At 40.8% G+C, this 27,148-nt stretch overlaps 2 protein-coding genes and 1 long non-coding RNA gene across 14 annotated transcripts in view; 2 read left to right on the forward strand and 1 right to left on the reverse strand.

Annotated features, from left to right (window-relative positions):
• The first annotated feature begins 750 nt into the window (after positions 1-750).
• LOC113462801 (protein virilizer homolog) lies at positions 751-17,799 on the forward strand. 5 transcript variants are annotated; one of them, XM_039129647.3, is made up of 7 exons: positions 763-1,126; positions 13,337-13,514; positions 13,589-13,676; positions 13,758-15,100; positions 15,208-16,047; positions 16,161-16,232; positions 17,490-17,799. In XM_039129647.3, the coding sequence occupies exons 1-7, from the start codon at positions 783-785 to the stop codon at positions 17,508-17,510; spliced, it is 2,886 nt and encodes a 961-aa protein (XP_038985575.2). In that variant the 5' UTR covers positions 763-782; the 3' UTR covers positions 17,511-17,799. The 5 variants fall into 5 exon arrangements, with proteins under 5 accessions (XP_088577292.1, XP_038985575.2, XP_088577294.1 ...); XM_088721166.2 differs by having other exon boundaries at positions 751-1,126; positions 13,589-15,100; XM_088721169.2 differs by lacking the exon at positions 763-1,126 and adding an exon at positions 10,208-11,147 and having other exon boundaries at positions 13,589-15,100.
• On the reverse strand, positions 3,236-10,036 carry LOC148703292 (uncharacterized). The gene is made up of 5 exons (XR_015986806.1): positions 9,897-10,036; positions 8,949-9,053; positions 5,079-7,877; positions 4,495-4,599; positions 3,236-3,423 (listed from the first exon to the last, which is right to left on the reverse strand). It is a non-coding gene; the product is annotated as an uncharacterized LOC148703292 (long non-coding RNA).
• A 2,821-nt stretch (positions 17,800-20,620) lies between the features above and the next one.
• Positions 20,621-27,148, forward strand: part of EMB2016 (mRNA methyltransferase EMB2016) — a 53,588-nt gene continuing 47,060 nt past the window's right edge. For 3 of the 8 annotated variants that reach the window (XM_039129542.2, XM_088721175.1, XM_039129543.2), the window contains exon 1: positions 20,621-20,860. Coding sequence is in view for 3 of the 8 variants with exons in the window: in XM_088721170.1 (XP_088577296.1) it covers positions 22,528-22,577 (50 nt within the window). In the remaining 5 variants the exon portion in view is untranslated. Of the gene's footprint in view, positions 20,861-21,192; positions 21,415-22,424; positions 22,578-22,997; positions 23,130-27,148 lie in introns of those variants that run through there. The other 5 variants (XM_088721170.1, XM_088721174.1, XM_088721171.1 and 2 more) reach the window with 3 other exon arrangements.

A 27,148-nucleotide genomic window follows, 5' to 3' on the forward strand; every position in this document is an offset into this window, starting at 1 on the left:
ACTGGTATAAGGCCTAACCGAACTCGGTGCGAACCGACACTGAGTTTGGTTCGATTTGTCACAGCACGCTGTGGCATTTTAATGCCAAAGCGCGTCGCGTGAGCATGCTGTGGCCTGTTTGGCCAGTTCGGTACCAGTCCGGTGGTCGACCGGTACGCCGATCGGTATCGATTCAGCGATCCTTGATTAGAACACTAGTTCCTAGTATGAAAACATTTTAACGTTAGGGGCTGGAACCAACCGGTACAAGGCCTAACCGAACTCGGTGCGAAACGGCACTGAGTCTAGTTTGATTTGTCACAGCGCGCTGCGACATGTAATACCACAACACTGTGGCTGTGGCATTAAATGCCACAGCAATGCCGCAACGCGCTGTGGCATTTCGCGCGAGCGCGCTGTGGCCTGTTTGGCCAATTCGGTACTGGTCCGGTGGCTGATCGGTACGCCGACTGGTACCGGTTCGGCGATCTTTGATTAGAACACTAGTTCTTAGTATGGAACAGTTTAACGTTCTTGTTTTTAAGAATAAATTGACCTCATTGTTTTGATATCATTCATGTAAACATTTTACTTTAGAATGATGAGAGATGGTCTCTCCTTAGTTATGATGCTGAAAACATTTGGCTGCTAGGCAGCAGGCAGTGACTATATCTCCATGATTTGATATTCCAGTCAATTGTTCATCCCTCATAGAGTACTCATTGTACCCTTCTTTTCTTTTGCTCATTTTTTCTGCTAACTCTTGAACCTTTTTTTTTCCTTTAATTTAGTTTTCCTCAATCATGATAGATAGATTGTTTTGTCAGGTTCTGCCAGTTGGAAGGGAATTGTTAGCATCTCTTGCGACTTTCAAGGAATTAACTTCCTGCAGTCAGGGTAGAAGTGCTCTTGCTTCCCTCTTTTCACAAATGCGATCTTTTACCCTTGAGCAAACAGAACGAGATCAGAGATATGGTGATAATACCACTTCAAATGAGTACGAATGGAGGTCGCCTCCCCCCTTCTTAAATTGCTTCAAGAAGCTTTTGAGATCCCTGGAGTTGAAGGACTGTACTCTGACAATTGTAGTTGAAATAGCTCTTGCATTGTCTTTGAGTGCTCTCTCTCTTTCCAGGGATAGTGATGAGTAAGTTGAATTTCTTCTTTTTTGCTTACATACCTTCCTCTTATACTATATTGAAAGCACGTCATTTCAATTGATTTGTAATATTTAGTTTCATAAAATCATTTTTACCTGTATAGTGTTCTAACATCATCTAAACTTCACCAGATACACTTCTTTCTTTTGTATATGCAAGATTTACCAATGATCCGAGCTTCATTGCATAGAGGAAAAGAGAGGTTTTCTCGTACTATTTTTTCTAAACAGAGAACTAAATTTTTCTTGAAATTTTAGTCTTTTCACTGTTCTTCTGTTAATTTTTTAGAATAAGAGAATGTTCGTAGGTGTTTTCAGATAGTTATAGCACCATCATGGAAGCTTTGTTAAAGTGTAATAATTTTACTTGATGAATCAGATGGGTTTGTCCATTTTACATAGAGAATATACCAATGATTGCTAACATCTATTTATTTGTTACAAAGAGCAAATGTAGGGAAGACTGTGAAATTTGAACTTTTTAATCATGATTTCTGGAGGCAATGATGATTTAGCACATGCATTCTGAAACATTTTGCTATTTAATTCTGATATAGAATATTTTTTCTTGAGGAAGATCATTTCACTTGTAGCTACAGTTTGGGTTAAAAAGGGAAAAGATGCTAGTGGGGTACCTCAATTCTGAAACTATGGGAGTACTGGAGAAGCACAAACTGTATTTTTATATTATTGTGAGAAGTAAAAAAAGGCATTAATGTTATTTTTGATAGAAATTAAAGGCGACATATTTTACATTAAAACCAATGGTAGCTTCTTAGGATTATGATCCTGCGTTTGGCAATAGTTACTGTTTTACACAAGGAACTGCAAGGTTTCTTGAGATTTGATCAAGCATAATTATGGTAGAGAGCATGAATGTCTATCTTGATGCTCAATGGTCTTTATACTCCCATCTTCTTGAAATTTAACAACATATATTCTTTAGTATCAGGAAATTTACATGCACATTTGATTTTGAACTTTTTTTGTTTCTTGTTTCTAAGGGTCATAAATCTAAATTCTTCCTTTATTGCGTATAAAAATAATAAACCCTGTCATGAATATGTGTGCTGCTTATTTATCACTGATATGCATGTAGCAACATTTGTCATATTCTTAGATCTAGCAAGTATTCAATATTGAGATCCTTAGTGTATAAAGCTCACCTATGTGCAAGCATATTTCACTGAAATTAAAAAGCTAGAAATTTGTACATGTTTATATGCTCTTAGAAATGCATCAAGTGGTTCTCCCGCAATCTCATTTACATTGACTTTGTGGCGAAACTAAATTTAAGCATATGTTCCTTCGTATACATAACATTTTAAAATGTTCTGGACTAAGAATGCTAGAATAATAAAAGGGTGTGAAATCATAAAATTAGGTGGAGGAACTTAGAATATTACTTGTATGAGAATGATGCATACGCTCGCTTAAAGAGCAACGATTGCTGAACTATGATGTTCATCCCATTCTCAAGTAACACTTCATTTTCTATGTAGAACTGTTTATGGTACTTATCTGAGATACTTGATATGTACAAACTGTAGACAAAGTTATCTACATCAAGTATGTATTGAATCTAGAAATGGTTACTGGATTTGTGCTTTAAATATTCTCGTGGACTGCTGTTCTGTTAGCTGGGCAACTTGTTATAATTTGATTTGCTGGTGTCCTTGATCTTTGCTGGATTAGTGTAACAACCCAGGACCTCACCCAAAATGGCTAGCCGGAAGGTATTATTTGGGTTCCTTGATCCTGTATAAGTACCCAAGATCTACCCAGCGAATAACCGATGTAGGACTAAACACACGCCCGCACGGGTCCTCACATACTCCCCCCGTTCAAGCCCTGACGTCCTCGTCAGGCTAAGGGTTCAAATCCATTCAAATTTAATCACAAACACCACGATCGGTCCGTGGTCAACCCCAATGGATCTGTGCTGCAGTGTCCCCTAGTCCACATAAGTTATGTGCCGAGTCCGCTCTGATACCATCCCGAACCCAGCACCCGGGTCCGGTACGCGACCGGCCGCATGAGCCCTAGAGCAGTGCCCTAAAGATCATGCAAGGCCTATGATTATCAAAAATTCCAATAAATCCACAATTAATTTAGTAATTCAAATAGACAAATCCAACATGTCCACACCAGATAAACAAATTAGTTCAATTACAAGATCTTCAAATGTTCATCAACATCAAAGAAAGATAAACAAACCAACTAACTAATGACTCGGGTACTCGCACTCTGCGCCCATCCCGTCCAAATCAATGCATCATGTAACTCTGGTAAAGAAAAAGAAGAAGAGGGGGTGAGCTTTACAGCCCAGTAAGAATCCCTACACATCCATACCAACACAATAATAATATGAATTCGAAAACCACGACAAATCGATGTACATTTCATGAAATCATAAACCGGCTATCAAAAGGCTCAAATAATCAATATAAGTATGTACGTCAAATATCAATGAAAGTCCAACCACGCAAGAATGATATAGCATACGATAGCTCATAAATCTTCATTAATGTTTTCTATGCTTTTTCTTTTCATTCTATATTAACTTGATCCGGATTAATTATTCTTCCGACTTTGGGTCAAATCTCAGTCACATTTCTCAGCCTGTGGTGGGGCAACCAAATTATCACATTTTCAGCCTGTGGCAGGGCCTGCACATTATAGTTCCACATTTCTAGCCTGTGATGGGGCCTACCAAAGTATCACATTTTCAGCCTGTGGCGGGGCCTGCACATTATAGTTCCACATTTCTAGCCTGTGAGGGGGCCTACCAAAGTATCACATTTTCAGCCTGTGGCGGGGCCTGCACATTATAGTTCCACATTTCTAGCCTGTGAGGGGGCCTACCAAAGTATCACATTTTCAGCCTGTGGCGGGGCCTGCACATTATAGTTCCAAATTTCTAGCCTGTGAGGGGGCCTACCAAAGTACCACATTTTTCAGCCTGTGACGGGGCCTGCCATAATAACAAGATAAACCCAAAGTCCCTTTTCATACAATCCAGTTTACATCCACACATCAATTCCTTTATATTTATTTCCGGCTTTAAACTAACCACGGTCACGTTTCCAGCCCGTGACGGGGCAACCAATATCACATAGTTAGTTTAGTGCACCACATCCATCAGTCCAATTATGTAGGTGTAAGTTATGCGCATGCATGCATCCATCATAATACCAACCACAAGCGAATACGATCATAATATCAACCACAAGCCAACACGATCAAAATATAATTTAATATAAAACTATTTTTGATTTATCTGGATTATAGCATATCATACATATCTAAGTATAAAAATATTATATCATGCAGGATTGGCGTACAAGGATCCTTACTCTTTGTTGAAAGCTCAGACAACCAGTCACCCGCCCTCACGGCGATCTATAAACCGGAATGCGCAGGACTCTGCTCAGCGTCCTCTCGTCCAAAAGATTGTTCCCCTACAGAATCAAGTCATCATTAAAATTTATCAAAGATATATGATGATCTAGGACCCCCTGTTTGATTCCTCTAAAGGGTCCTCTAAGATCAAACATCCCAGGACTTCCTAGAATCCACAAAGCAATGCTCTCCCTAGATCCATGTGTAGAGAGAGAACCCAATTAGAGAGAGAGAGGGAAATATAATAAGAAGGGAAAGGGAAGAGAAGCCCCAAATAAAACTCTCTCTCTCTCTCTTCTTCATTCTTCCCGACGGTAAGGGGGAGGTGCTCGGCAGCAGGCGGCCCACGGCCGGCGACGCTCCCTGGTCGTCGGCCTGTGTGGTGGTGCCGGCGGTGCCACGCCCGGCGACGGCCGGCCGGAACGAGAGAGGAGAAGGCCGAACAAGGCATCGGCTTCCCCCATCAGTCTAGCGGCTTGCCGGCCGGATTCCAAGGCGACGGTGGCCCAAAGACAAAGGAGGAGGAGACGATGCTTACCTTGCCTCCGGCGAGTTCCTCCGGCGAGATCGGTGGAAGAACCCGTGAGCAACTCCCTCGGATCCAAGCTTCTTCACCCGTCGGAATCTTCGACAAAGGGAAGTGGTCTTCCTCCGCGGCCGGCCGAATCCCGGCGTCGGCGCTGGGTCTCCTCCGGCGATCGACCTCACGCCGCCGCCGCGCCCTCTCCCCCCCCCTCTTTTTTTTTTTTTTGTGTGTTTCTTCCCCCCACGATCGTGCCTAGGGCACGATCGTATATGGTGGATGGGCCCGGTCTTTTCGGGCCGGCCCATCCACCCCCCCCCTTTTTTTTTTTAGGGGTATTACATACTCTCCCCCTTAAAAAAAATTTCGTCCTCGAAATTAACTTACTTGAAGCCTCAAATTTTTTTTTTTTTTTAAAAAAAAAGATTTGCATCCATTATATCATCCCTGAGATTTCAAATAGTCTCCCTCTCGGAGTACCTACCCACAAGATTTGACATACAAAAATTACAGCATCTCAAAACTTAATCCTTTCTATTTACCACACGTATTAAGTTCTTTTGATCTCCTTCAAAAGAATTCCAAATTCCCAACCTTGGATTAAACTGTCATAATTATATCCCAAAGAAATTAATTTCTCTTAATTCTACCCAGAGATCATAATTGGCTTAATAGAAATAGGAGAAATCTTTAGTATCAAATCCTCTTAATATTCTATAATCATTTTTCTTTTCTTTCTCCCACATCATTTCAACAAATAAGAGATCCATGTTAAAACATTCCAAGTCTAAGACCAACCAAGGAATCATCAATCGTAAATGCTAAATTTAACATGCCCAAGATTCTCCCAAAAGTTGTCAACAATAGAAGAATCCACTGGTGAGAATTACATAGCTACCTTTAGATCATCCATAGAATCAACACCATTCTCCTTTACTAGAAACTAACTCAAGTGTTCCATCATAATACCTTTTACATTAAATATTAATGTCCTTAACCAATTTCAAAATAACTCAAACCACCACACTTCCGCTGTGCACTCTGATTTAATCCATTAAATACTCTAAGGTCTCTAAATGATTTATGACCAAAATATCACTTTGCACTAGGAATAAGAAAATCCAGATTTCAAAACTTTAATTGAAATTTATGTAGAAGATACTAACCATAACTAACCCTCAAGCCATTAATCAAGTTTAAGGTCACTACATGATCTCCACAACTTAGAATCCAAAATATCCAGATTTAATTAACTCTGGATTTCTTAGCAATTCAATTACATAATTTAGATTAACCTTCCTTCCAAAAGAATTTACTTCAAATTCAATGGGTTAAAAATCATTGAGCCAATATCACTATGATTAGAAATTAACTCTATCAACCTTCAAATCTTTCTTCACCAAGATTCTTAATATGTATGATCAATGCTACATATGATAACTCACATAAGCATCTCAAAATCTAAATCTCTACTCAATGGCAAAGATTCCTGGTTAGATCATAAATCTACACTTTAGTTCAAGTTAACACATCCAATAGTCTCCAACAATTATAAGAAAAATTCAGTAGCCCAATCCAAATATATGAATTCAATAATTAGAATTTCCCCATCAATATGCCAACTCAATAGCCTCAAAATAAAATCAAATATATCAATAGGAAATAGACCTATTTGTAATATCGAAACATGCCAATACCACATACAGATTCACATACATATTCAACTTCGAAGAACATTCTTTCCAATATTATGAAATCTTCTTAGCTCACTCCAATACTATGGAAGATCTACGTACAAATCCCACTCTAATAATTAGCAGCAAAACCAAAAGTACGATTACATCATAACCCATATCAAGTTTGAACTTCCAGGTCATTTAAATAATATCTGAATATGGTATAACCGATATGCCATTGTTGACCTTCGTACAGTTATTTTAGGTCAAACCTCCTTTTTTTTTTATCATGATCAAAGACAATTTATACTTTCCTTCCACACTCATCGAAAACCAAACCCGATGCATACATTTTATCACTATGCCCAGTGATCTTACACCCTAAGCACCGAATTTAATTGTCACGTCCCAAATGATCATAACCTTAAGCTATGATATTTTTCTGTCACGATCCCTAGTGATCTTAAACATATGCTCAGATTCCAACTGGTCACATTTTCCAATAATCTTAAACCTCAAACTTTAATGCCACTAAGGCCACAGTCCCTAGTGGTCTTAAACCTTAAACTCTGATTTCATTCTTGTCACAATCCCGAGTGATCTTAAACATATACTCAAATTCCAATTTTGTCACTATTCCCAATGATCTTAAATGTCAAACTCTAATGCCACTAAGGCCACAGTCCCTAGTGGTCTTAAACCTTAGATTACAATATCATTCCTGTTACAATCTCAGGTGATTATAAACCAAGACTCTGATAGTTTTCCTATCATAATTCCCCACTCACACTCACCTAACCCTAAAGCCTAGGATACATTAACCTTAAGCTCTGATACCACTCTGTCACGCCCCGAACCCAGCACCCGGGTCCGGTACGCGACGGGCCGCATGAGCCCTAGAGCAGTGCCCTAAAGATCATGCAAGGCCTACGTTTAACAAAATTCCAATAAATCCACAATTAATTTAGTAATTCAAATAGACAAATCCAACATGTCCACACCAGATAAACAAATTAGTTCAATTACAAGATCTTCAAATGTTCATCAACATCAAAGAAAGATAAACAAACCAACTAACTAATGACTCGGGTACTCGCACTCTGCGCCCATCCCGTCCAAATCAATGCATCATGTAACTCTGGTAAAGAAAAAGAAGAAGAGGGGGTGAGCTTTACAGCCCAGTAAGAATCCCTACACATCCATACCAACACAATAATAATATGAATTCGAAAACCACGACAAATCGATGTACATTTCATGAAATCATAAATTGGCTATCAAAAGGCTCAAATAATCAATATAAGTATGTACGTCAAATATCAATGAAAGTCCAACCACGCAAGAATGATATAGCATACGATAGCTCATAAATCTTCATTAATGTTTTCTATGCTTTTTCTTTTCATTCTATATTAACTTGATCCGGATTAATTATTCTTCCGACTTTGGGTCAAATCTCAGTCACATTTCTCAGCCTGTGGTGGGGCAACCAAATTATCACATTTTCAGCCTGTGGCAGGGCCTGCACATTATAGTTCCACATTTCTAGCCTGTGATGGGGCCTACCAAAGTATCACATTTTCAGCCTATGGCGGGGCCTGCACATTATAGTTCCACATTTCTAGCCTGTGAGGGGGCCTACCAAAGTATCACATTTTCAGCCTGTGGCGGGGCCTGCACATTATAGTTCCACATTTCTAGCCTGTGAGGGGGCCTACCAAAGTATCACATTTTCAGCCTGTGGCGGGGCCTGCACATTATAGTTCCACATTTCTAGCCTGTGAGGGGGCCTACCAAAGTACCACATTTTTCAGCCTGTGACGGGGCCTGCCATAATAACAAGATAAACCCAAAGTCCCTTTTCATACAATCCAGTTTACATCCACACATCAATTCCTTTATATTTATTTCCGGCTTTAAACTAACCACGGTCACGTTTCCAGCCCGTGACGGGGCAACCAATATCACATAGTTAGTTTAGTGCACCACATCCATCAGTCCAATTATGTAGGTGTAAGTTATGCGCATGCATGCATCCATCATAATACCAACCACAAGCGAATACGATCATAATATCAACCACAAGCCAACACGATCAAAATATAATTTAATATAAAACTATTTTTGATTTATCTGGATTATAGCATATCATACATATCTAAGTATAAAAATATTATATCATGCAGGATTGGCGTACAAGGATCCTTACTCTTTGTTGAAAGCTCAGACAACCAGTCACCCGCCCTCACGGCGATCTATAAACCGGAATGCGCAGGACTCTGCTCAGCGTCCTCTCGTCCAAAAGATTGTTCCCCTACAGAATCAAGTCATCATTAAAATTTATCAAAGATATATGATGATCTAGGACCCCCTGTTTGATTCCTCTAAAGGGTCCTCTAAGATCAAACATCCCAGGACTTCCTAGAATCCACAAAGCAATGCTCTCCCTAGATCCATGTGTAGAGAGAGAACCCAATTAGAGAGAGAGAGGGAAATATATGTCACATGGTGGCGTTCCTGCCTCTCTCTGTCCAACTCGTTACGCAATTGACGTAGTAGACCCATGATTCTTTCAATGATGTATTCAATCAAGACATGCCACCCGATTAGCTACTGCACCGGGTGCATTTCCCCAAGGGTGTCCTAAAGTTCCTCCGCCAAACTGTAGTACGGAATCATCCCGGTCGGATTAACCCCGAAAGAAGTGATCCAAAAATGGATTTGGCCTAAAGTTTCAGGGTATGTCCGACCGGTATCGCCTCTTTTCTTTCCGCAATGGAATCGGCTTAAGCTCGACCTTTTCTTTCATTTCCTATCATAGGGATATCCAATCAATAACATGTAGTTTTCTCATAGTTTCATAATAAGAAGGGAAAGGGAAGAGAAGCCCCAAATAAAACTCTCTCTCTCTCTCTTCTTCATTCTTCCCGACGGTAAGGGGGAGGTGCTCGGCAGCAGGCGGCCCACGGCGGGCGACGCTCCCTGGTCGTCGGCCTGTGTGGTGGTGCCGGCGGTGCCACGCCCGGCGACGGCCGGCCGGAACGAGAGAGGAGAAGGCCGAACAAGGCATCGGCTTCCCCCATCAGTCTAGCGGCTTGCCGGCCGGATTCCAAGGCGACGGTGGCCCAAAGACAAAGGAGGAGGAGACGATGCTTACCTTGCCTCCGGCGAGTTCCTCCGGCGAGATCGGTGGAAGAACCCGTGAGCAACTCCCTCGGATCCAAGCTTCTTCACCCGTCGGAATCTTCGACAAAGGGAAGTGGTCTTCCTCCGCGGCCGGCCGAATCCCGGCGTCGGCGCTGGGTCTCCTCCGGCGATCGACCTCACGCCGCCGCCGCGCCCTCTCCCCCCCCTCTTTTTTTTTTTTTTGTGTGTTTCTTCCCCCCACGATCGTGCCTAGGGCACGATCGTATATGGTGGATGGGCCCGGTCTTTTCGGGCCGGCCCATCCACCCCCTTTTTTTTTTTTTTTTTTAGGGGTATTACAATTAGATCCTACACTTTTGGCTAGTGGCCAGGTGGATTAGGGTCTTTCTACATTCCATATTTAGAATATGCGATTGTCCTTTGCAAATCTCAATATCTTTGTTAAAAGTTGATGAGTTACTTTTTAGACAAGTTTTGTCAACATAATACGTTCAAGCGAAACATTGGCTGATGAAGGCTAAAAAAAAACCAAAGTTCGCCATATCAGAGTGTACCACATCATGCTGGGTGTACCGCACCATGCCATGCACACTTTATTGTACCGATACCGAACTAATACTTGGTATAGAGGGTGTAGAGTGTCACTACATGAAATCGATGCTCTCTCTCTCTCTTGGTGCGCAATGATATGATCTTCCAACCGAACGAACATGAGATAAAATTGTCGATGCGCCAACATGGTACCTGTATGGGTACGGGGTACCCTGTCGTTTTTGAGAACTCTGAAAAAACAATATAGAAGGTGTTTCTTCTTATCCTTGGAAGATCATCTTCTTCAGTGTCTAGAATTTAGAGTCTAAGTAGATGCTACATTGTTTAAAATTTACAATTTTGCAATAGTCAAATGTCGAGTGGGAGATTTTGCTTGACATGGAAGGAACTATGTGGAGTTAAGGATTGAAGTCACTTGGCTGGATAGAAAAATAAAGGTATACTTTTGCCATTGTCAACAAAATAGGGCTGTTTGGAGCCCTGTAGCTGAAATTGCATTGCAACTCAAGTCATATTGCAACTTAAGTTGTAGTAGTTGACTAATAAGAAAGCTTACTTCTTGTATCTGGAGGAGAGTTTCTGGAAAAGTGGGGCATTTCTGGTGGACATTCCATCGAACACGTTGCAAGTGGACACCAGGTCGGAGCACTTGATGTACATCGAGATGAGGGTGTTCTAGAAGAAGAGGTCGGCATCGAAGCAGTTGGTGGTGAGGGGCCTTTTTTTCTCAAAAATTAAGATACCTAGTTGAGATAGAACAGAAAGAAAATCCCCTTTTTTGTTTAATTTAAAATACATATCTAAGCGGCTGCAACTTGTCTTATGGCCATTTTAAGCGCAAGTTTACCTACTATAGGATAGCGCTATGTTGTTGACCAACAAGAAACTCAATTTACCATGAAATTTGGGTTGCATGCATCCAAACAAGAGAGTTGGTCCACATGTATAACTTGAGCTGCATGCAGCTCCACTTACATGACTCCTAACAACCATGAAGTTGAATCTGATTCAGAAAGTGGTTAATCTACTAGTATTGAAACTAATTTGACACTGGATTAGTAAAAATGTGAAAGGCTGCTGAATTCTGATGCAATGCTGGTATTCTTTACTTGGGCATTCTAGAATATTGTAAAAGATACATTAAAGAAAAGATTTTTGATGGGTTAGCTATCTGCTGGTTTTTTTTCCTTACACTCCAGTTTTGTTCAATTTGAACAGAAGAAATGCTTTGTTGTTGAATACAAAAAATCTTTAAATCGTTATCTCTTGATCATTCTTTTGTTGGCTTGTTCTATTAGACTAGTAAACTGTCTTTGCGTGACCACATTCTAGATGTTTATAAATTGGATATCATCTGGATCTTTTAGAAGTTCTAGGGGGACAAGTTATGAGGATTTTCTATATCCTTTGCCTCCCATACTTGCGGATGTTAATTTGTAAATAATTTTTGTGATGGAGGGGTAGGTTTGATTTTGGAAATAGTATAATCTTTTTTGATAATGGAAAACACTTTAGTGGCATACCTTTAGCAATTTACATGTGGTCCTTACAGCTTTTGAAGTTAGATCTGGCCTATTGAAATAAATTTTCCATGAGATGGCAGGTAAGTGGACTTGAGTGATGGTCTGGTTTCAGACAGGATAGAGTTATACAGTTTATGAGATAAGTCTTGCCTGTTGTATTCCATGTTAGGATTTTCGGAAGATATTTGAGCAGAAAGATTTACTACAGCAAGGATAAACTGTTTCTTCTATATGCTTTTCCTCTACTGCTGAGTTGCAGCTGCCTGAAGCAGGATATTTGTTTTTGGGTGTGTCTTGTACGTCTGTTACCTGTAATTGTTTTTTTTCCTAATCATGCGATCGTCTTTTTTGCCTTGTTCCGTTTCTTGGCCTTGGCATGTTCCCTTGCTGGGGTGTAATACATCGATGATGTATCTAAGAAGTTGGTCCTAATAGTGAAAGTTAGAACATCCTCGATGTTCTGGACGGACATTGATCAGCATAGGGGCGCATCTAGGATTTGGTTTCTGTTGCTTCTTCTGTGCAGTCATTGCACTGATAAAAGAAGAACAAAATGCTCCAATTACTAGCAACCTGTGCAATATATACTAGGGTTCAGTTTGGTCTCCCCATTTGCTCAACTAGTATCTCACCATATGTTCTAGGCTAAGATATCTGTGCATAGTCTCCTAGTATATTTGGAGGAAAATTTATTCTTCTAATTCTCTTGTATATTATTGTAGTTTTGAACCTTTCTCTGTGGAGTGTTTAAGAATTGTAGTCCTTTGTTGTCTTTAATTTTTTTCATCTGTTTACAAGCTAGTATCAATTTTTTCCGGTGTTACCTGGACACTCACTTCTAGCTCCAAAAAAAAACAATTAGTGTTGGAAGTTGGATACATATCATAGTTAGATATATATCGGATGCCTGGATATGTATGAAGCTCTTTGGTAACAACTTTTAAAGATTGGAAGAGAGTTTATCCTCTAATTAGTTCTTTTTCAAGATTGGTCGAGGGTGTAGGTGTTTAAACAACTTCACAATGTATTATTTTTCTTTTATCCTTGAGTGAATTGGGAAGTTTGAATAAAAAATGGATATATCAAAAGATCTTAACAAACAATATTTTTTAGTATTTTATTTTTAATGTTCAAACACATAACGTTTAAAGGTATACATATATAAGTTAGTTAAATATATGTGTTAGCATATCTTGGTATCTCCTTTTTCCCTCCAGCTGCATCAAATACTTGGATACATGTCCAAACCTGCTTCTTGTATCCATGTCCATGAAACACTGGTTTTTCTCCCTTGAGTGTCTAAAGTTTTTCAATAACATATGGAAACACATTGTTTTTTCAAATCTGAAATCACATCATGATATTTGCTCAACAGTTTGGAGGGAATCTTGATATCGAAGTGCCTTTTTGGGCTGCTGAATGATGTGGATGGTGCCGCAATTTCTTCTGATAAAAACTCAAATGATGTGCTTAATTTGATACAAAAATTAGAGCAGAGGATTAGCGAGGATGAGAATTTAACTACTACAATCGGGAAGACCGGTTTGCATCAGGTATGATTTATGCTTTATTTTCTTGCGTGATTTAATTATTTGAGTTTGAAAGCTAAAGTGTGTTGATTTTACAGGTTAAGGAGTCTTTAGATTCCTTGTTGTTTCTGCTGCAGAGCCCTACTGGTTCATCATCCATGTCAGAAGGCATTGTTCTAAGTGAAGGTTCTCATTCCTCCATTGATGTTGTTCAATCCATTGTTTTGACGTCCCAGTTGATGCCATCTTTGACCATGTTGTCATCAGACAATGAAGATGCATTATCCCTTTCAAATGTTTGGAAGTTGAAAGAAGATGAAAAAGCTGGCAATCAATACTTGCTCGAAGGAATTGCTGAAAAGTTTGTGCGGGAGTGTCCTGATTCTTCTCTTGACAGACGATTGGTGCCAGCTTTATCTGCAAGGAGGAAGCTGGCAACAGTAGAGGGCTCTGGTAGACGCACACGGGACGATACCGGGTCTGAAGCTATTGGATCAAATGTGCTTTCTCGAGGGTTGGGTGTAACCAATGTTGCTTCTGGCCCTACTCGTAGAGATACTTTTCGTCAGCGAAAGCCTAACACCAGCAGACCGCCTTCCATGCATGTTGATGATTATGTTGCCAGAGAGAGAAATATTGATGGTGCAAGTAGTGGATCAAATATTGTTAGTTCTTCTCAGCGTGGGACACCTACGAGTGGAAGGCCTCCATCAATTCATGTGGATGAGTATATGGCCAGGCAAAGGGAGCGCCAAAATCCCATGGCTGTTGCAGTTGGAGATGCATCACAAATTAAGAATTCAGCCCTTGGAAATGAGAATGTTCCTGTTAAGTTGGATAAACCTCAGCAGTTAAAGACTGATCTTGATGACGATCAAGAGATAGATATTGTCTTTGATGAGGAATCAGAATCTGATGAGAGACTGCCATTCCCTCAACCTGACAATAGTTTGCAGACTCCTCTCATCATTGGGGAAAGTTCTCCAGGTTCAATAGTTGAGGAGACTGAAGGAGATGTGAATGAAAATTCTCGATTTTCTCAATTAGGTGCGCCACCAGCATCTGAAGATGGAGGTTCCCACTCAGATATTCCTTTGAGACGGTCTATTTCTCAGTCTGAAATATCAGCGGCTCAACAATTTTCTTCAGAGAAAAACATGAGATTGACAGCAGCAGATAAGCCATCCTTCCGTGAGCAATCTGAAGAGTCAAAATATGTTTCTCCTATAGCAGGATCAAAGGGTTTTGATGCACAGCCCTCAGCAAATCTTACTGGTTTTCCTTCACACTTCGTTGGTGTTTCTTCATCTGTTCCACCGATGCCCCCATCTACGCTTTATCATAGGAACAGCCCACAGAAAACAGCTGATGGTTGTTTAACTGTTGGATCTCAAGGGTATGGCGAACAGAAGCTTCCCAACAGCCAACCACCTTTGCCTCCAATGCCCCCTTCAGCTATCTCTTCTGTGCTGTCAAAAACTGCCGAACCAGTGCAAAGCCACTCTTCGCCTTTCATGAACATTGTCCGGGATGTACAACCACCACTTCCTTCAGGATATCCACTACAAGCATTTGATGTCAATGGCCCTAATACAGTTAGAGCTCTCAATGTAAGAGAGAAAAGCCCTTCTTTTAGAGTTTTTCTATTTTGTTGCATTGAGCCATGTCATCTGCATTTTTTTTTCAGAAGTGGTTAACTTCTTTCTTCAAATTGCAGCTTCAGTCAGAGAATTATTTATCCACCAGCAACTGTTCTTCTTCAAATGCCCAGCCTGTTCTGGAGCCAAAGCTCTCATGGAATTCGGTTTCAGGCAGTAGGTTACATATGGAGACCTTTACTTCCAGTACCTCTGCACATCCAACACCTCCGCTTCCCCCTCTGCCACCACCATTTTCCACTCCAATTACCCATTGCCCTACAACTATTTCTGGATCACAGGCTTCACTGTATAATCAGGGAAGTGTTGCAGCCCATCTCACTCCACCTTTGACTCCTATAAATGACACAAGTTTAGGAATTTTTTCTACACCAGGAACAAGCATAGCTTCTTATTCACTACCGGCATTTACACCAACTTTGCTGATGAGTAGGCCGGCTTCTGTACCTGGAACATTGTTTAGCCCACCTACCCTGCAACACGGACAGAACTCATCGATTCTTTCACAGCCTGTCCCTAGTTCTCAGACTAGTGTTCAAACAATGCATCCCCGACCACCACCACCACCTCCTCCGCAGCTACCACGTCCTCCTCAGCCTCAACACACTGGACCTCCCATACAGGTCTCACAACCACATTCTAAACAAGTTATGCCAATTCAACAAAGCTCTATCCAAATACAGGTTAATCCCTTGCAGATTCCACAGCAGCTCCATATTCCCCAGTTACAATTTTATTATGAAACCCAACAGCAGGAGTCTCTTTTGCAACCTCTGCAGCCGATGCTTGAGCAAGCTCAACTGCAAAATCCAAATCTTCAAGTAGATAGTGCACCTCAGCAGCAAGAAGAGTCAGTAATGACTTTGCAGCAGTACTTTTCTTCACCTGAAGCCATTCAGGTTTGTCTTGTATATAGTTTGCTGACTTTAATGTATGAAATATATTCTGCAATTCATTTTATGTTGACTGACATCTTTTTTTCTTCTATTTCTCTTGGGTTTGTTTTTGACAGACTCTCTTATGTGATCGAGATAAGCTATGTCAACTTTTGGAACAGCATCCAAAATTAATGCAGATGCTTCAGGTTTGATTCAATAAATTATGATAGTTTGATGCAATAGATGACGAAAAGATCCACTTGGTGTTTCGGAAAAAATGCATGTTTACATTCATGCGGAGAATTAAAAGAATTTAGTTCCTAACGGAATTTTCCACAGAGAAGCTAATTAGTAAGACTACTACAGACTGGTCCCAAGAGTTTTAAGGATAAGTAGGGCTTAATGTGTTAAAGAGTGAGCTGGTGTTGGTGAAATGGGATATATTGGATTTAACAGGTTGGTATAATTAGAAGCTAGGAAGGCCGTACTGCCCCAAACTCTTTAACAGTTAAAGGGTGAAGATTTTGCGGATTTCAACTTACATCCAAGCCAAAAACAGGTAAAGGGTCTTCTCCCCTTCCCTGTTCTTTTTGTTTTTTTCATGCCGAAAATCAGCAAAAAATTAAAGAGAGAGAGTTGAGGTGCAGTTATGTTGGAGAGAGTTGAGGAGCTTGTTCACTCATTCGGAGATCAGTGAGCTCTTGGATGGCCGGCTAGCTGGATCGTTTCATGATACAAGGGATGGTGATATTTCGAGCCACGATGTATTTGGTGGCCAGAGAGATAGCAGTGGACATGGCAAAACAATATATAACTCAGCTTAGGATCTTCGATTCACCAATGAGTCTCAATTCTGTCATGCCACATAGGATAGGGATCATGGTGCACGACCCGGTAGAGCCTGCGAGGATTTTATTACATAAAAGAAATGGCCCTCTTATGGTAGAGCTCGTGATACCCTAGACGTATTTGGATTCAAGTCATACACTGAATCCTATTTTACATGGTTAGGTTATGACCCACATCGATATGGTTCGTCTAAGGTGTCGTATTCGATGCATACTATCTCTGCTACAGGAAGAAATTTTGGCTAGGCTAACCTTGTTACTAAGCTTGTATCTCAGAGGTGTATTTCCTAAAAGAAATTATATTGGGATGGACTAGTAGGTGGCTTGGAAGATGATCAAAGACAGGGGAAGAGAGTCATGATCTGTTAAATGACAAATGGCCTGAGGGAGCTTGTGTCATAATAGTAGACAAATTTGTCTACCGTGATGGTTTAGATCATTTCTTCCTAAGAGATTTATAGCGACTATAATGTGTCATTTTGAAAGTTGAGCATGCATCTGCCTATTCATATGCTTGCATGAAATGATATGTTCTTTATGTCAACGTCCATTCAAGGATTAATTTTGATGTTCCCCTGCCACTCATGTTTCCCATCATTTTCTGTTGCTGTTCAGGAGCGTTTGGGCCAGCAATAGTTGCCGGAGGAAGAGGTGTAGGAATTATCAAATCTTCGTACTTGGATGTAAGAAATTTTGATGTTGACAACTTTTCGTGGCCACCATCACAGGCCAATTTTGCTGGCTCCGTTGGTGGGGGCCAATCCGCTATATAGAGAAGGCATCACAGCATATTGAAGCCTTCCAAGCAGTTGCTTCTCATTTCACCTTGTGTTTCATTTGTGCATTAGTGTCTGTTTAATATCTGAATAATGTATTAATCAAAATGTTTTTTTCCTACTCTTGGTTGGAATTTCAAGTTTTAAGATACATTTTGTGTTTGTATCATGGTCGGGTGGTTTTCTTTCAGAGTTTGAGAATTCATTTCAAAACAATTGTCAGCTAAGTTGGCCCAGTTTTGTATATGGAGTTGGGATTTTCGGTACAAGTAGGTGTTATCCTAGTGAGGGTTAAATTTGTGTAGGTTTAATTGGAATGATCTCATTTTGTTTGGAACAAATGCTGTTATCCCTGATAATGATTATAGTTTTGTTGTTATTTTGTTTGAACAGTCTGAGGATTAAAAAAATAATGTTGTGACGATATCTTAGAGTTAATCCGATTGGATTGGCACTATGGCTATGACGATTGGATGGGCTTTATCAAGCATGGGGCTATATGTACGGCATGGGACCTATCACTCATGGGTGCCATCTTGATTCGAACATGAGCTCTGAGTCTGTATAGTCCAGGCAGGGTCCTGTCTTTTACGAAGAACGGTGATTTCTTTCTTAATCGGTCAAGTCTACCTTTGCAATCATGTTAGTTCTGTATTTGCTTGTAACATGGTTGTGCAAAGCAGTTGGGGCACTATTTATATAATGATAACAATACGTACTTGATTTAAAATAATAATAATATGTACATAATAGTAAGAAATTAAAGCTTCATTTATATTACAATAAGCATGACATGGAAAGGTTAAATTTGGCTTAATCTTATTGTATAATACTTTCAACGGATATATAATTGTTGAACAATAAGATGTTGCAAAAATTGTTATTTATTACTGGCCAACTTAGATGCTGTTGGAGAATATATTCAACGAACAATATCAGGAACCTATAATCCATAAGTCAGAATCTGGAAAACAGGAATCCTGATTTATAAGAGAAGGATCTCCAAACTGAAGTCCACAAAATTATGCTTAAAGAGAAAATTTGAAGCTCTGAACATGGATGCTATCTAGTTGACACTTGAAGCTCCGACGGATTGGGTTCTCCTTAAACCTTGATAAAGTATAGACTCAAATCGAAAACTACCTTTGTATTATGAGAGTCCAAACTAAACTCTACACTTGGCCATCTTATTTATCTGCCACTTTTCCTCCTTACTAGCCTAGATGGCTGCTTGAATTTTGGCCTTCACCATGTCATCCAATTAGAGACCTCATAATTTGTTGGATCTCTAGAGTAATAAGATGGTGACTTTGCTATCCTCCTATCCAACTTGGCGTGTTTCTCCCATGATCTCCTTTTCCGGTTGAAGTCTCCAAAAGTTTGTTGAAAAGGCTGATGGAACTCTCGAGGACATTTCTTACAGGCTATAATATTGGAATACTTGCTTGTTGGTTGCTTTTTCATCAATTAGGTGACCCAGCTCCTCAACTTGGAGGAACATCACTTGCTCCTCCAATGGTGACGATAACTATTTGGTCATGCCGCCACTCGTTATCCTTAGCTTAGTATTCTTGCTTTTCGGCTTCATAGTTGATTATCTAATCCTGAAATTTTTAAAACCATTCATCATCAAATATAGAACAAGGTTGCACTGATTATCACTTTGCATCTGCAAATTGACCATAATTTTTAATTTAAAATTACTCAAAGAATTTAGAAAATGTTTGAAGATGTCTAAAAAGGTGCTACTTGTCTTAAAAATTACTTTCGAACTATATTTATATAATTCTAAATTTTCACAAATTTTCAATGCATAAATGCTTTTTATATTAAATTTATTGAAGAATATGTATAAATTGCATAACCATCGGAAAAATATGTATATGCTTCAAAAAAATATTTACAAAACATCGGTACATGATACTGAAATTTCACGAGTTCTTGAATTAATAATTATTTTTGAAATTTTTATAAAAGAATAATTCAAATTAAGTTCTTGAATTTTAATTTTGGCTAATGTAGCCTCTCGAAAGCCTCTCTAAAAATAATTAAGCCATACGGGCCCTTACTAGGCTGAACCACTCGGAATGGAGTGTCTCCGGATGGTTCAGTCCGATTAAGGCTACTTTGCGCATGTTCGGGCCCTATTGCATGCCAAGACTTCGAACCATTTTGGTTAGTGATCAGTATTGGCATGGTATCTGACTAAATCAGGTGGTTCAATACAATAATCCTTGTTATCAAGAGTCCAATCATATCTTTCAGAGGATGCCAATGGTGTGTTAGTATGATATAATTTATATTCATCTTGGATGCTGTAAAATGCTGTCAATTTATCATTTTCTGTGACCTTTGCTTCTCTATATCTAGTTTTGTGTAGACATATGGCCACCCATTGCATGGACAACTTTCGTACCCAATACATGAAACACTAATAGAAGGTCAAAAGCAAACTCTTTTGGGGTTTTAGGGTTTTAGGTTGGGGGGTTTAGGGTTTTCGGGGTTAGGGGTTTAGGGATTTGGGGTTTAGGGGTTTTGGGGTTTGGTGTTTGGTTTTAGAGATTTAGGGTTTTAGGGTTTGGGGTTTTGGGTTCGGGGTTTGGTGTTTTAGAATTTTTGGGTTTTTGGGTTTAGGATTTTTGGTTTTAGGATTTAGGTTTTAGGGTTTCGAAGTTTAGGATTTTAAGGTTTAGGGTTTAAGGTTAGGCCTGTTAATAAGCTGAGCCGGATAAAAACTCAGCTCGGGCTGGGCTCGTTAGTCAAACGAGCCCGAGCCCAAGCTCAAAATGAGGCTCGTTTAAACTCGAGTTCGAGCTTGGGCTCGAGCCCGAACAGCTCATGAGCCTAAACAAAGCTCGCGACTTGACCTGACTAATTGAGTTTGGGATCCGACGGTTGAGATCAGTTCCAAACCCTGCATCCGACGGTTGGCCCAACGCCCTCCTGGCCTCCTCTCCTACCATTCGGTCCATCCTCCTCAGTCCTCTCCCGACCCCGACTTGCTGCGGCGCTGCCCTAGCTCCTTCTTCCCCAGTCCCCACCTCCTCCTCCGTCTGTGGTCTGCCCTAGCTTTCGCTCTCCCCTCCCTCTCCGGTGGGGGCGACGATTTTCCGACAATTGAAGAAGAGCCGGAAGGGCTCGTTTGCGGGGAGCTCGATGGGCGGTGCGGTGCTTCTCTTCTTTCTCATCGTCCTCCTCCTTGGCGACTCGGTGAGTTCTCTCTTTTTTCCTCACTTCTCCTCATCGCGACGGGAATCTGGTTCTCCTCTTTGCTCCTCTACCGTCATCTCTTTGCTCCATCATCTCTCTGCTCCATCTCTTTGCTCCTCTACCAAGAACCTGTGGTTTGCTATTCTAAGGCCACTCATGACGATTCGATTTAGAGAGAGATCTAAGAAATCTCTCTTGCAAGAAATGTAGGGACAATGAGACTTCTAACATCGCAAATGTGAAGGGGCTTCTTTTATTTTCTTCTTCCGAGTCCCGTGAGCAAGCCCACAGGCTTTCATACGATATTAGCCATAGCTCATGCGATATTAGCCATAGCTCACGCGATATTGGCCATAGCTCATACGATATAAGCCCTTTTTCGCTTCCGAGTTCCCTCATCCGGCTGTCCCGAGAGGAACCCTAGATCTGGAGAAGAGCAGACCCTGTCCGGTTGTCTCTTCTTCCCGGATCGATCTCCCCCTTCTGCACGCCCGCGAGTCTCTTCGGCGTCCGGCGACTTTGGCGTGCTTCGTCCCTTCTCCGGTTCTCCCAAGGTATGTCCCTCCTCCGAAACCCTAGGTCTGCAACTTGCCCTAGGTCCCTTCTTCGATTCTTCCTCTCATTCATTCTCCATTTCGAAGGGCTGCGGCGGTGCTGCGGAGGAACCCTAGATCTGGAGAAGACCATGTTTGGGGATCGATCTCCCCCTTCTGCGCGGTATAGGAAGACCATCACGCTCGAGGTTGAGAGTAGCGACACCATCGACAACGTCAAATCCAAGTTCCAGGATTTTTGCCTTCTCGTTTTCAGCTTGCTCACTCTAAAATAATGCCAAAACAAGTTTCTTTCTGAGAAGCCTCACAGATAATTGTTACTCACCTTTCTCTAAGATACACTCAAATATTGAAGAAAAACTAATGCCTTGCGTTCTGAAACATTTCTTTGAGATTTAAAAGAGCACATGCTCAAAGTGTCTATAGATCATATTTTAATAGATAAGGAGCAAATGACCTAGACAGGGCTAAAGAAATTCTAGCAGAGAGAGAAAGAAAGAACTGGCACAGTAGCCGCAAGCTCTAGCTTTTTGCCATCCAACTTCCGTTTTGAAGCATAAGTAGAAAAATAAGCATCAAGTTTAACGCAAAAATATAAAACAGGGCTCCAGATTTAGGAGGGAGAGAGCAAGAGCCCGTACCTGAATGGCACTGCTGCCATAGTTTGGCATCCGTCGAGCAGCATGGCCATCGGACAGCCGTGAGAGACTAATGGCAGAAGAGTATCGAAGAGGGATGTCGGGAAAGAGGTATTAGGTTAAGGTTTTGAAGGAGGAAGAGGAGCAAGAAGAGGAGGCATCGCGGCCAAGCGGAAACCTGCAGGAAGCCCGGAGAAAGGGGGTTGCTACACGTGCGAAAAGAAAGTTCTTAACCTCCTTTCTCCGGGCTCCTGCAGGTTTCCGCTTGGCCGCGATGCCTCCTCTTCTTGCTCCTCTTCCTCCTTCAAAACCTTAACCTAATACCTCTTTCCCGACATCCCTCTTCGATACTCTTCTGCCATTAGTCTCTCACCGCATCATTTTCTCTCCCATTTTTAGGGTTTTCGATCACTATTACTCCTTGAAAGGCAGAAGATTGACGAAAAGGAGGACATGGATCGAACAAGGCTGTCCGATGGCCGTGCTGCTCGACGGATGCCAAACTATGGCAGTAGTGCCATTCAGGTACGGGCTCTTGCTCTCTCCCTCCTAAATCTGGAGCCCTGTTTTATATTTTTGCGTTAAACTTGATGCTTATTTTTCTACTTATGCTTCAAAACGGAAGTTGGATGGCAAAAAGCTAGAGCTTGCGGCTACTGTGCCAGTTCTTTCTTTCTCTCTCTGCTAGAATTTCTTTAGCCCTGTCTAGGTCATTTGCCCCTTATCTATTAAAATATGATCTATAGACACTTTGAGCATGTGCTCTTTTAAATCTCGAAGAAGTGTTTCAAAACGCAAGGCATTAGTTTTTCTTCAATATTTGAGTGTATCTTAGAGAAAGGCGAGTAACAATTATCTGTGAGGCTTCTTAGAAAGAAACTTGTTTTGGCATTATTTTAGAGTGAGCAAGCTGAAAACGAGAAGGCAAAAACCTCATTACAACTGTTCTAATCTCGGTGTTATTTGGTCCCATTAGCCTATGATAAGCAAATGATGATGTTGCTATTTGAATTGTGGATGGAGTAATTGTTCATGGTAACTTGCATAGCAAGAAAGGAAGTGCTGATGCCTCCTTAGGTATTGGAATGGCTTGGCGAATATGTTGGCAACTCAACCATTTGATTTGAGTGCCCCTTCATCTTCAGCATAACTTATTATTTCATTGATATAGCTGGACAGCTAGATTGTCTTTTTAATACAATACTACAAATTTTGATTAGGTGCCCCATGATTATTTGCTTATGTATAGATTAACATTCTGTTCATTGATTGAACAAATTACCAAATTCAGATTATGGCAGGAGGGATAGCTTTGAAGGAAAACTTTTAGGGACAAATGGTACAATAGTCACGGGAGGTGCTGGTTTACTTGAGTAACTAGCCTATCGTTCTTGAACATGTAGGTGCTCCATGATTATCTTCTAGTGTATAGGTTGTCATTCTGTTTGCTGCTTGGACATATTTGCCAATTTCTAATGATTAGAGAAGGGATACCTTTGAAACAATGAAAAGGCTGACATTTTAAGGTTTGCTGGTACAAAAGACATGAAAGATGCTAGGTTACATGATCAACTAGCCTTTAGAATGAAACCTTGAATATAAGGAAAATGCTGAAGTATTTCTTCTGGTTCTTTAGAATAAAGCTGATGCAAAATCATACCGATTATAACAAAATTGAGTTTGTATTATAAACAAGTGTTTTAACTAAGGATGCAGTTTAGGTCTTCTACACAGTGGAAACTTATGTTTCCATTGCATTTAGATTTAGGATGCATGAAACTTAAATATTCCCATTGGAGAAGGGACTAATGGAGAGACGACGGACTCCTCACCGCATTAGGCTTATCGTGCGTCAGGATCAATGTTGATGGCTTCCTAGAGCAGGAGTTGATTGAATGGTTGGGGAGTGCTGCCATGCCGTAGATCTTCTTGAACAAGAAGCTTCTCGGGAGTTTGATGGTGCTCAACTCTTTGAGGAACAACATAGAGTTTGATAGGAGGTTGAGAGATGACTAGTTAAGGATGCTTGGAGAGCGCATCGAGGGCACTGGTGTCACTACAAGAATTTATACATTTAGCAATAAAATAATTTTGTTGCTAAAAAATAATTTCGTCGCCAAAAAATAATTTCGTCGCCTATGGTATTTGGCGATGAAAAAAATTTCGTCGCTAGGTTTCGTAATTGATGCCCCATCGCTAAATGTCTTCTACGATGAAATAGAGTAGTTTATCACAAAATATTCAATATTTTATAATGAAATGAATTTTGTCGCTAACATATATATATATTTCACGACAAAATAGTTTGCCACTAAAAGTATGTAGGTGACACTGCCAAAACATCTATTTTATCAAGAAATATCAGCTCCAAGGGTCATATGCGCTATTTTTTTTTGCTACGGAAGTAATTTTTTCTGTGACGGAAGCACTTTCATCAAAAATATTTTAGTAATAAAATTTTCTTTGTCCTAGAAAGATGGCTATAGCGATGATACTATTTTGTTGCTCAAAATCAAGTATTCTTTCTGAGAATGAGCAGGATATTATCCAATCAAATCCATTTCTATATTCTTTCCGAATTCGATCGGATTTGGATCTGGATTTGGATATATGCTTAAAATTTTAAATGCGGGGAAGAATTTCTTATATATATATATGTACACCTATACAAAGGATTGAACCAAGGATGGCGGAACTGCCTCGAGTTGCCCGATTCGTAGTGTATAGTGCTGTACAAGCGGCGGATGGGATGGTTCCAAGGAGTAGAATGAGAAACTAGCAGTGGAGGGGTTGCTATAGGGGGTGAGGGAGAAGGAAAGAGAGGGAAAGAGAGAGAGTGGGGGGAGGGAGAGAGGGAGGGAGGGTGGCAAACGGTCGATGAAGACCAATGGAGGGCCGTGGAGCCGCATAGAGGGGCAAAGGAGAGGCTCCGTCTCTGATTCTTCTGTTTCGCTTGAAGTAGGGATCTTGAGGGGCCTTTTTTTTCTATTGCGACGGGTAATTCATACAACACATGCATGGATATACTCAAGAAAGTCAGAAAATAAAATATCATGGAGCTCCCGAGGCAGCTCTCCATCCCCTATCGACATGGTACTGCCGGTGTGGTTGGCCACACATTGGACCACCCAGTCCGCAACTTCATTGGCTTCTCTAAATACATGCTTAGTCTGGACAACTCTTCCATCCCTCATCATCATCCAGATGTCACGAAGCATTGGATGGTCACCGACAGCGACCCTCGGACCCCTCTGGATTCAATTGATGACCGTGGCTGAGTCACCCTCCAAGATGACTGAGCTAGCTGATTGCACACGCTGAGCATGTCGAAGACCTGCCCAGGCCGCCCTCAAGTCCGGATCGAAAACTGTGCAATCGAATAACTGACAGCCTCCTGCTACCACAACCCTGGGGGGCTTTTTTTTAACTTCAAAAATTAAGTGAAGTCGGCATTAGGGTTTAGGGTCTAGGATTTTAGGATTTTGGATTTTGGCTTTAGGATTTAGGAGTTTAGGGTTTAGGGTTTTGGATTTAGGGTTTACGATTTTAGGGTTTTAAGGTTTTATTGTTTAGGGTTTAAGATTTTTGGTTTCGGTTGAGGGTTTTAGGGTTTAGGCTTTAGGGTTTATGGTTTTAGGGTTTAGGGTCTAGGGTTTCGATTTTAGGGTTAGGGTTTAGGGTTTAGGGTTTAGGGTTTAGAGTTTAGGGTTTAGGGTTTAGGGTGCTAGGGTTTTTAGGGTTTAAGGTTTAGAGTTTTTAGGTTTTAGGAGGTTTAGGGTTTAGGGATATATAGTTTTAATTTATCTCCGCTTTTAGATTAAATTTAGCATTTTTTCGATCCTTTAGCAGATTTTTGTAGAACAATAAGATCCATACTTTCCATATTCCATATGAGGATCTTAGATCATTCATGATGCCACCAGGCCAAATAGGCTCTTGCGTTGTTATGTTGCCCCCCAGCATAGGGAATATTCATCACATTAATAACGTTTGGAAGCTTCCTTCGATACGGTTGACCCCCAACCCTCGTGATACGTACAAAGCTATTATATTTTTGCTCTTCACTCTTGGGCAAACGATCAGAAACTAATGTCGCCAATGATTTGTTTACTTCACTAGCGATCCTTTGTAGCTTACTATGACGGACAATCTTGGGTTTTGGCTAGGTATTGATTGAAATATCCCTCGATAGTTTGGTCTACTGCAACTTTGCTGTTGTGACTTCTGTGATACCTTGGTCAGTAGATTTTGGGGTCCTAATGCTATCATCTGCGGCTGTTATCTTCTGATGAGCTAAAGTCTCCATCTCTGATTCTTCCTACATTGTAGTACTTTAACACGCCGCTGATAAGCTGATTCATCCATCACAAGAATAGCCTTAGCTGTCTTTACCGTAAAACTTGCTGAAATGTACTATGGCTTTGCATATCGACCTTCAACTATGGAAACAAGTCTTTCAAACCGTCCCTCTACTAAAGCTAAAGATGTGGTTTACCACTCCAAAAGTGGCCTTATTATAGTGGCCGCGTCTTTGCAGCTGTTTTCGTAGCTTCCTTTGATAGTGGCAGGGTGACAACTATGCAGTTGTTCCACTATAAGTAGTGTCACAATGACTACGCAGGTCCCACCAAGCGTGCCAGAAAGCTTGTTGACGCCCTTTCTATCCCATTTTGGATGAGCCAGGAAACTCGAGATTCTAGAAAACTTGATTAGTTGGTGGAGAGCGTGCAGCCAAGCCTGGTTGGGTAAGTTTTATATGCATGTATGGAGGTGCCACCGACGTTGGACTAGTTTTGCCGTCCTTTTCATCTTATTCTGAGTGAGCTAGGGAACTTGGGATCCCAGAAAGCTCGTGGGTGTGGGATGATCCTTTCTTTAAAGGAATGGCTAATGTAACGTATGGATGTTGAACTTTCTTAATATTGATGGATAGCAGTACTATTGCTACTTTCCTCCCAGAAAGGAGAGAGAAAGGAGGGGGGTGGAGCAAGATGAGTCAATCAAGCTTTTCGTATTCATATCATGCTATACTTATCGATAGGAAGGTTTGATTTGGTTGTTGATGTGGCTTTCCTTTTCAAAACTCTAGTTTCATT

The sequence above is a fragment of the Phoenix dactylifera genome, chromosome 5 (genome assembly GCF_051530095.1).
Source record: "Phoenix dactylifera cultivar Ajwa chromosome 5, Ajwa_hap1_PhDact_Kaust_v1.1, whole genome shotgun sequence".
Taxonomy (NCBI): domain Eukaryota; kingdom Viridiplantae; phylum Streptophyta; class Magnoliopsida; order Arecales; family Arecaceae; genus Phoenix; species Phoenix dactylifera.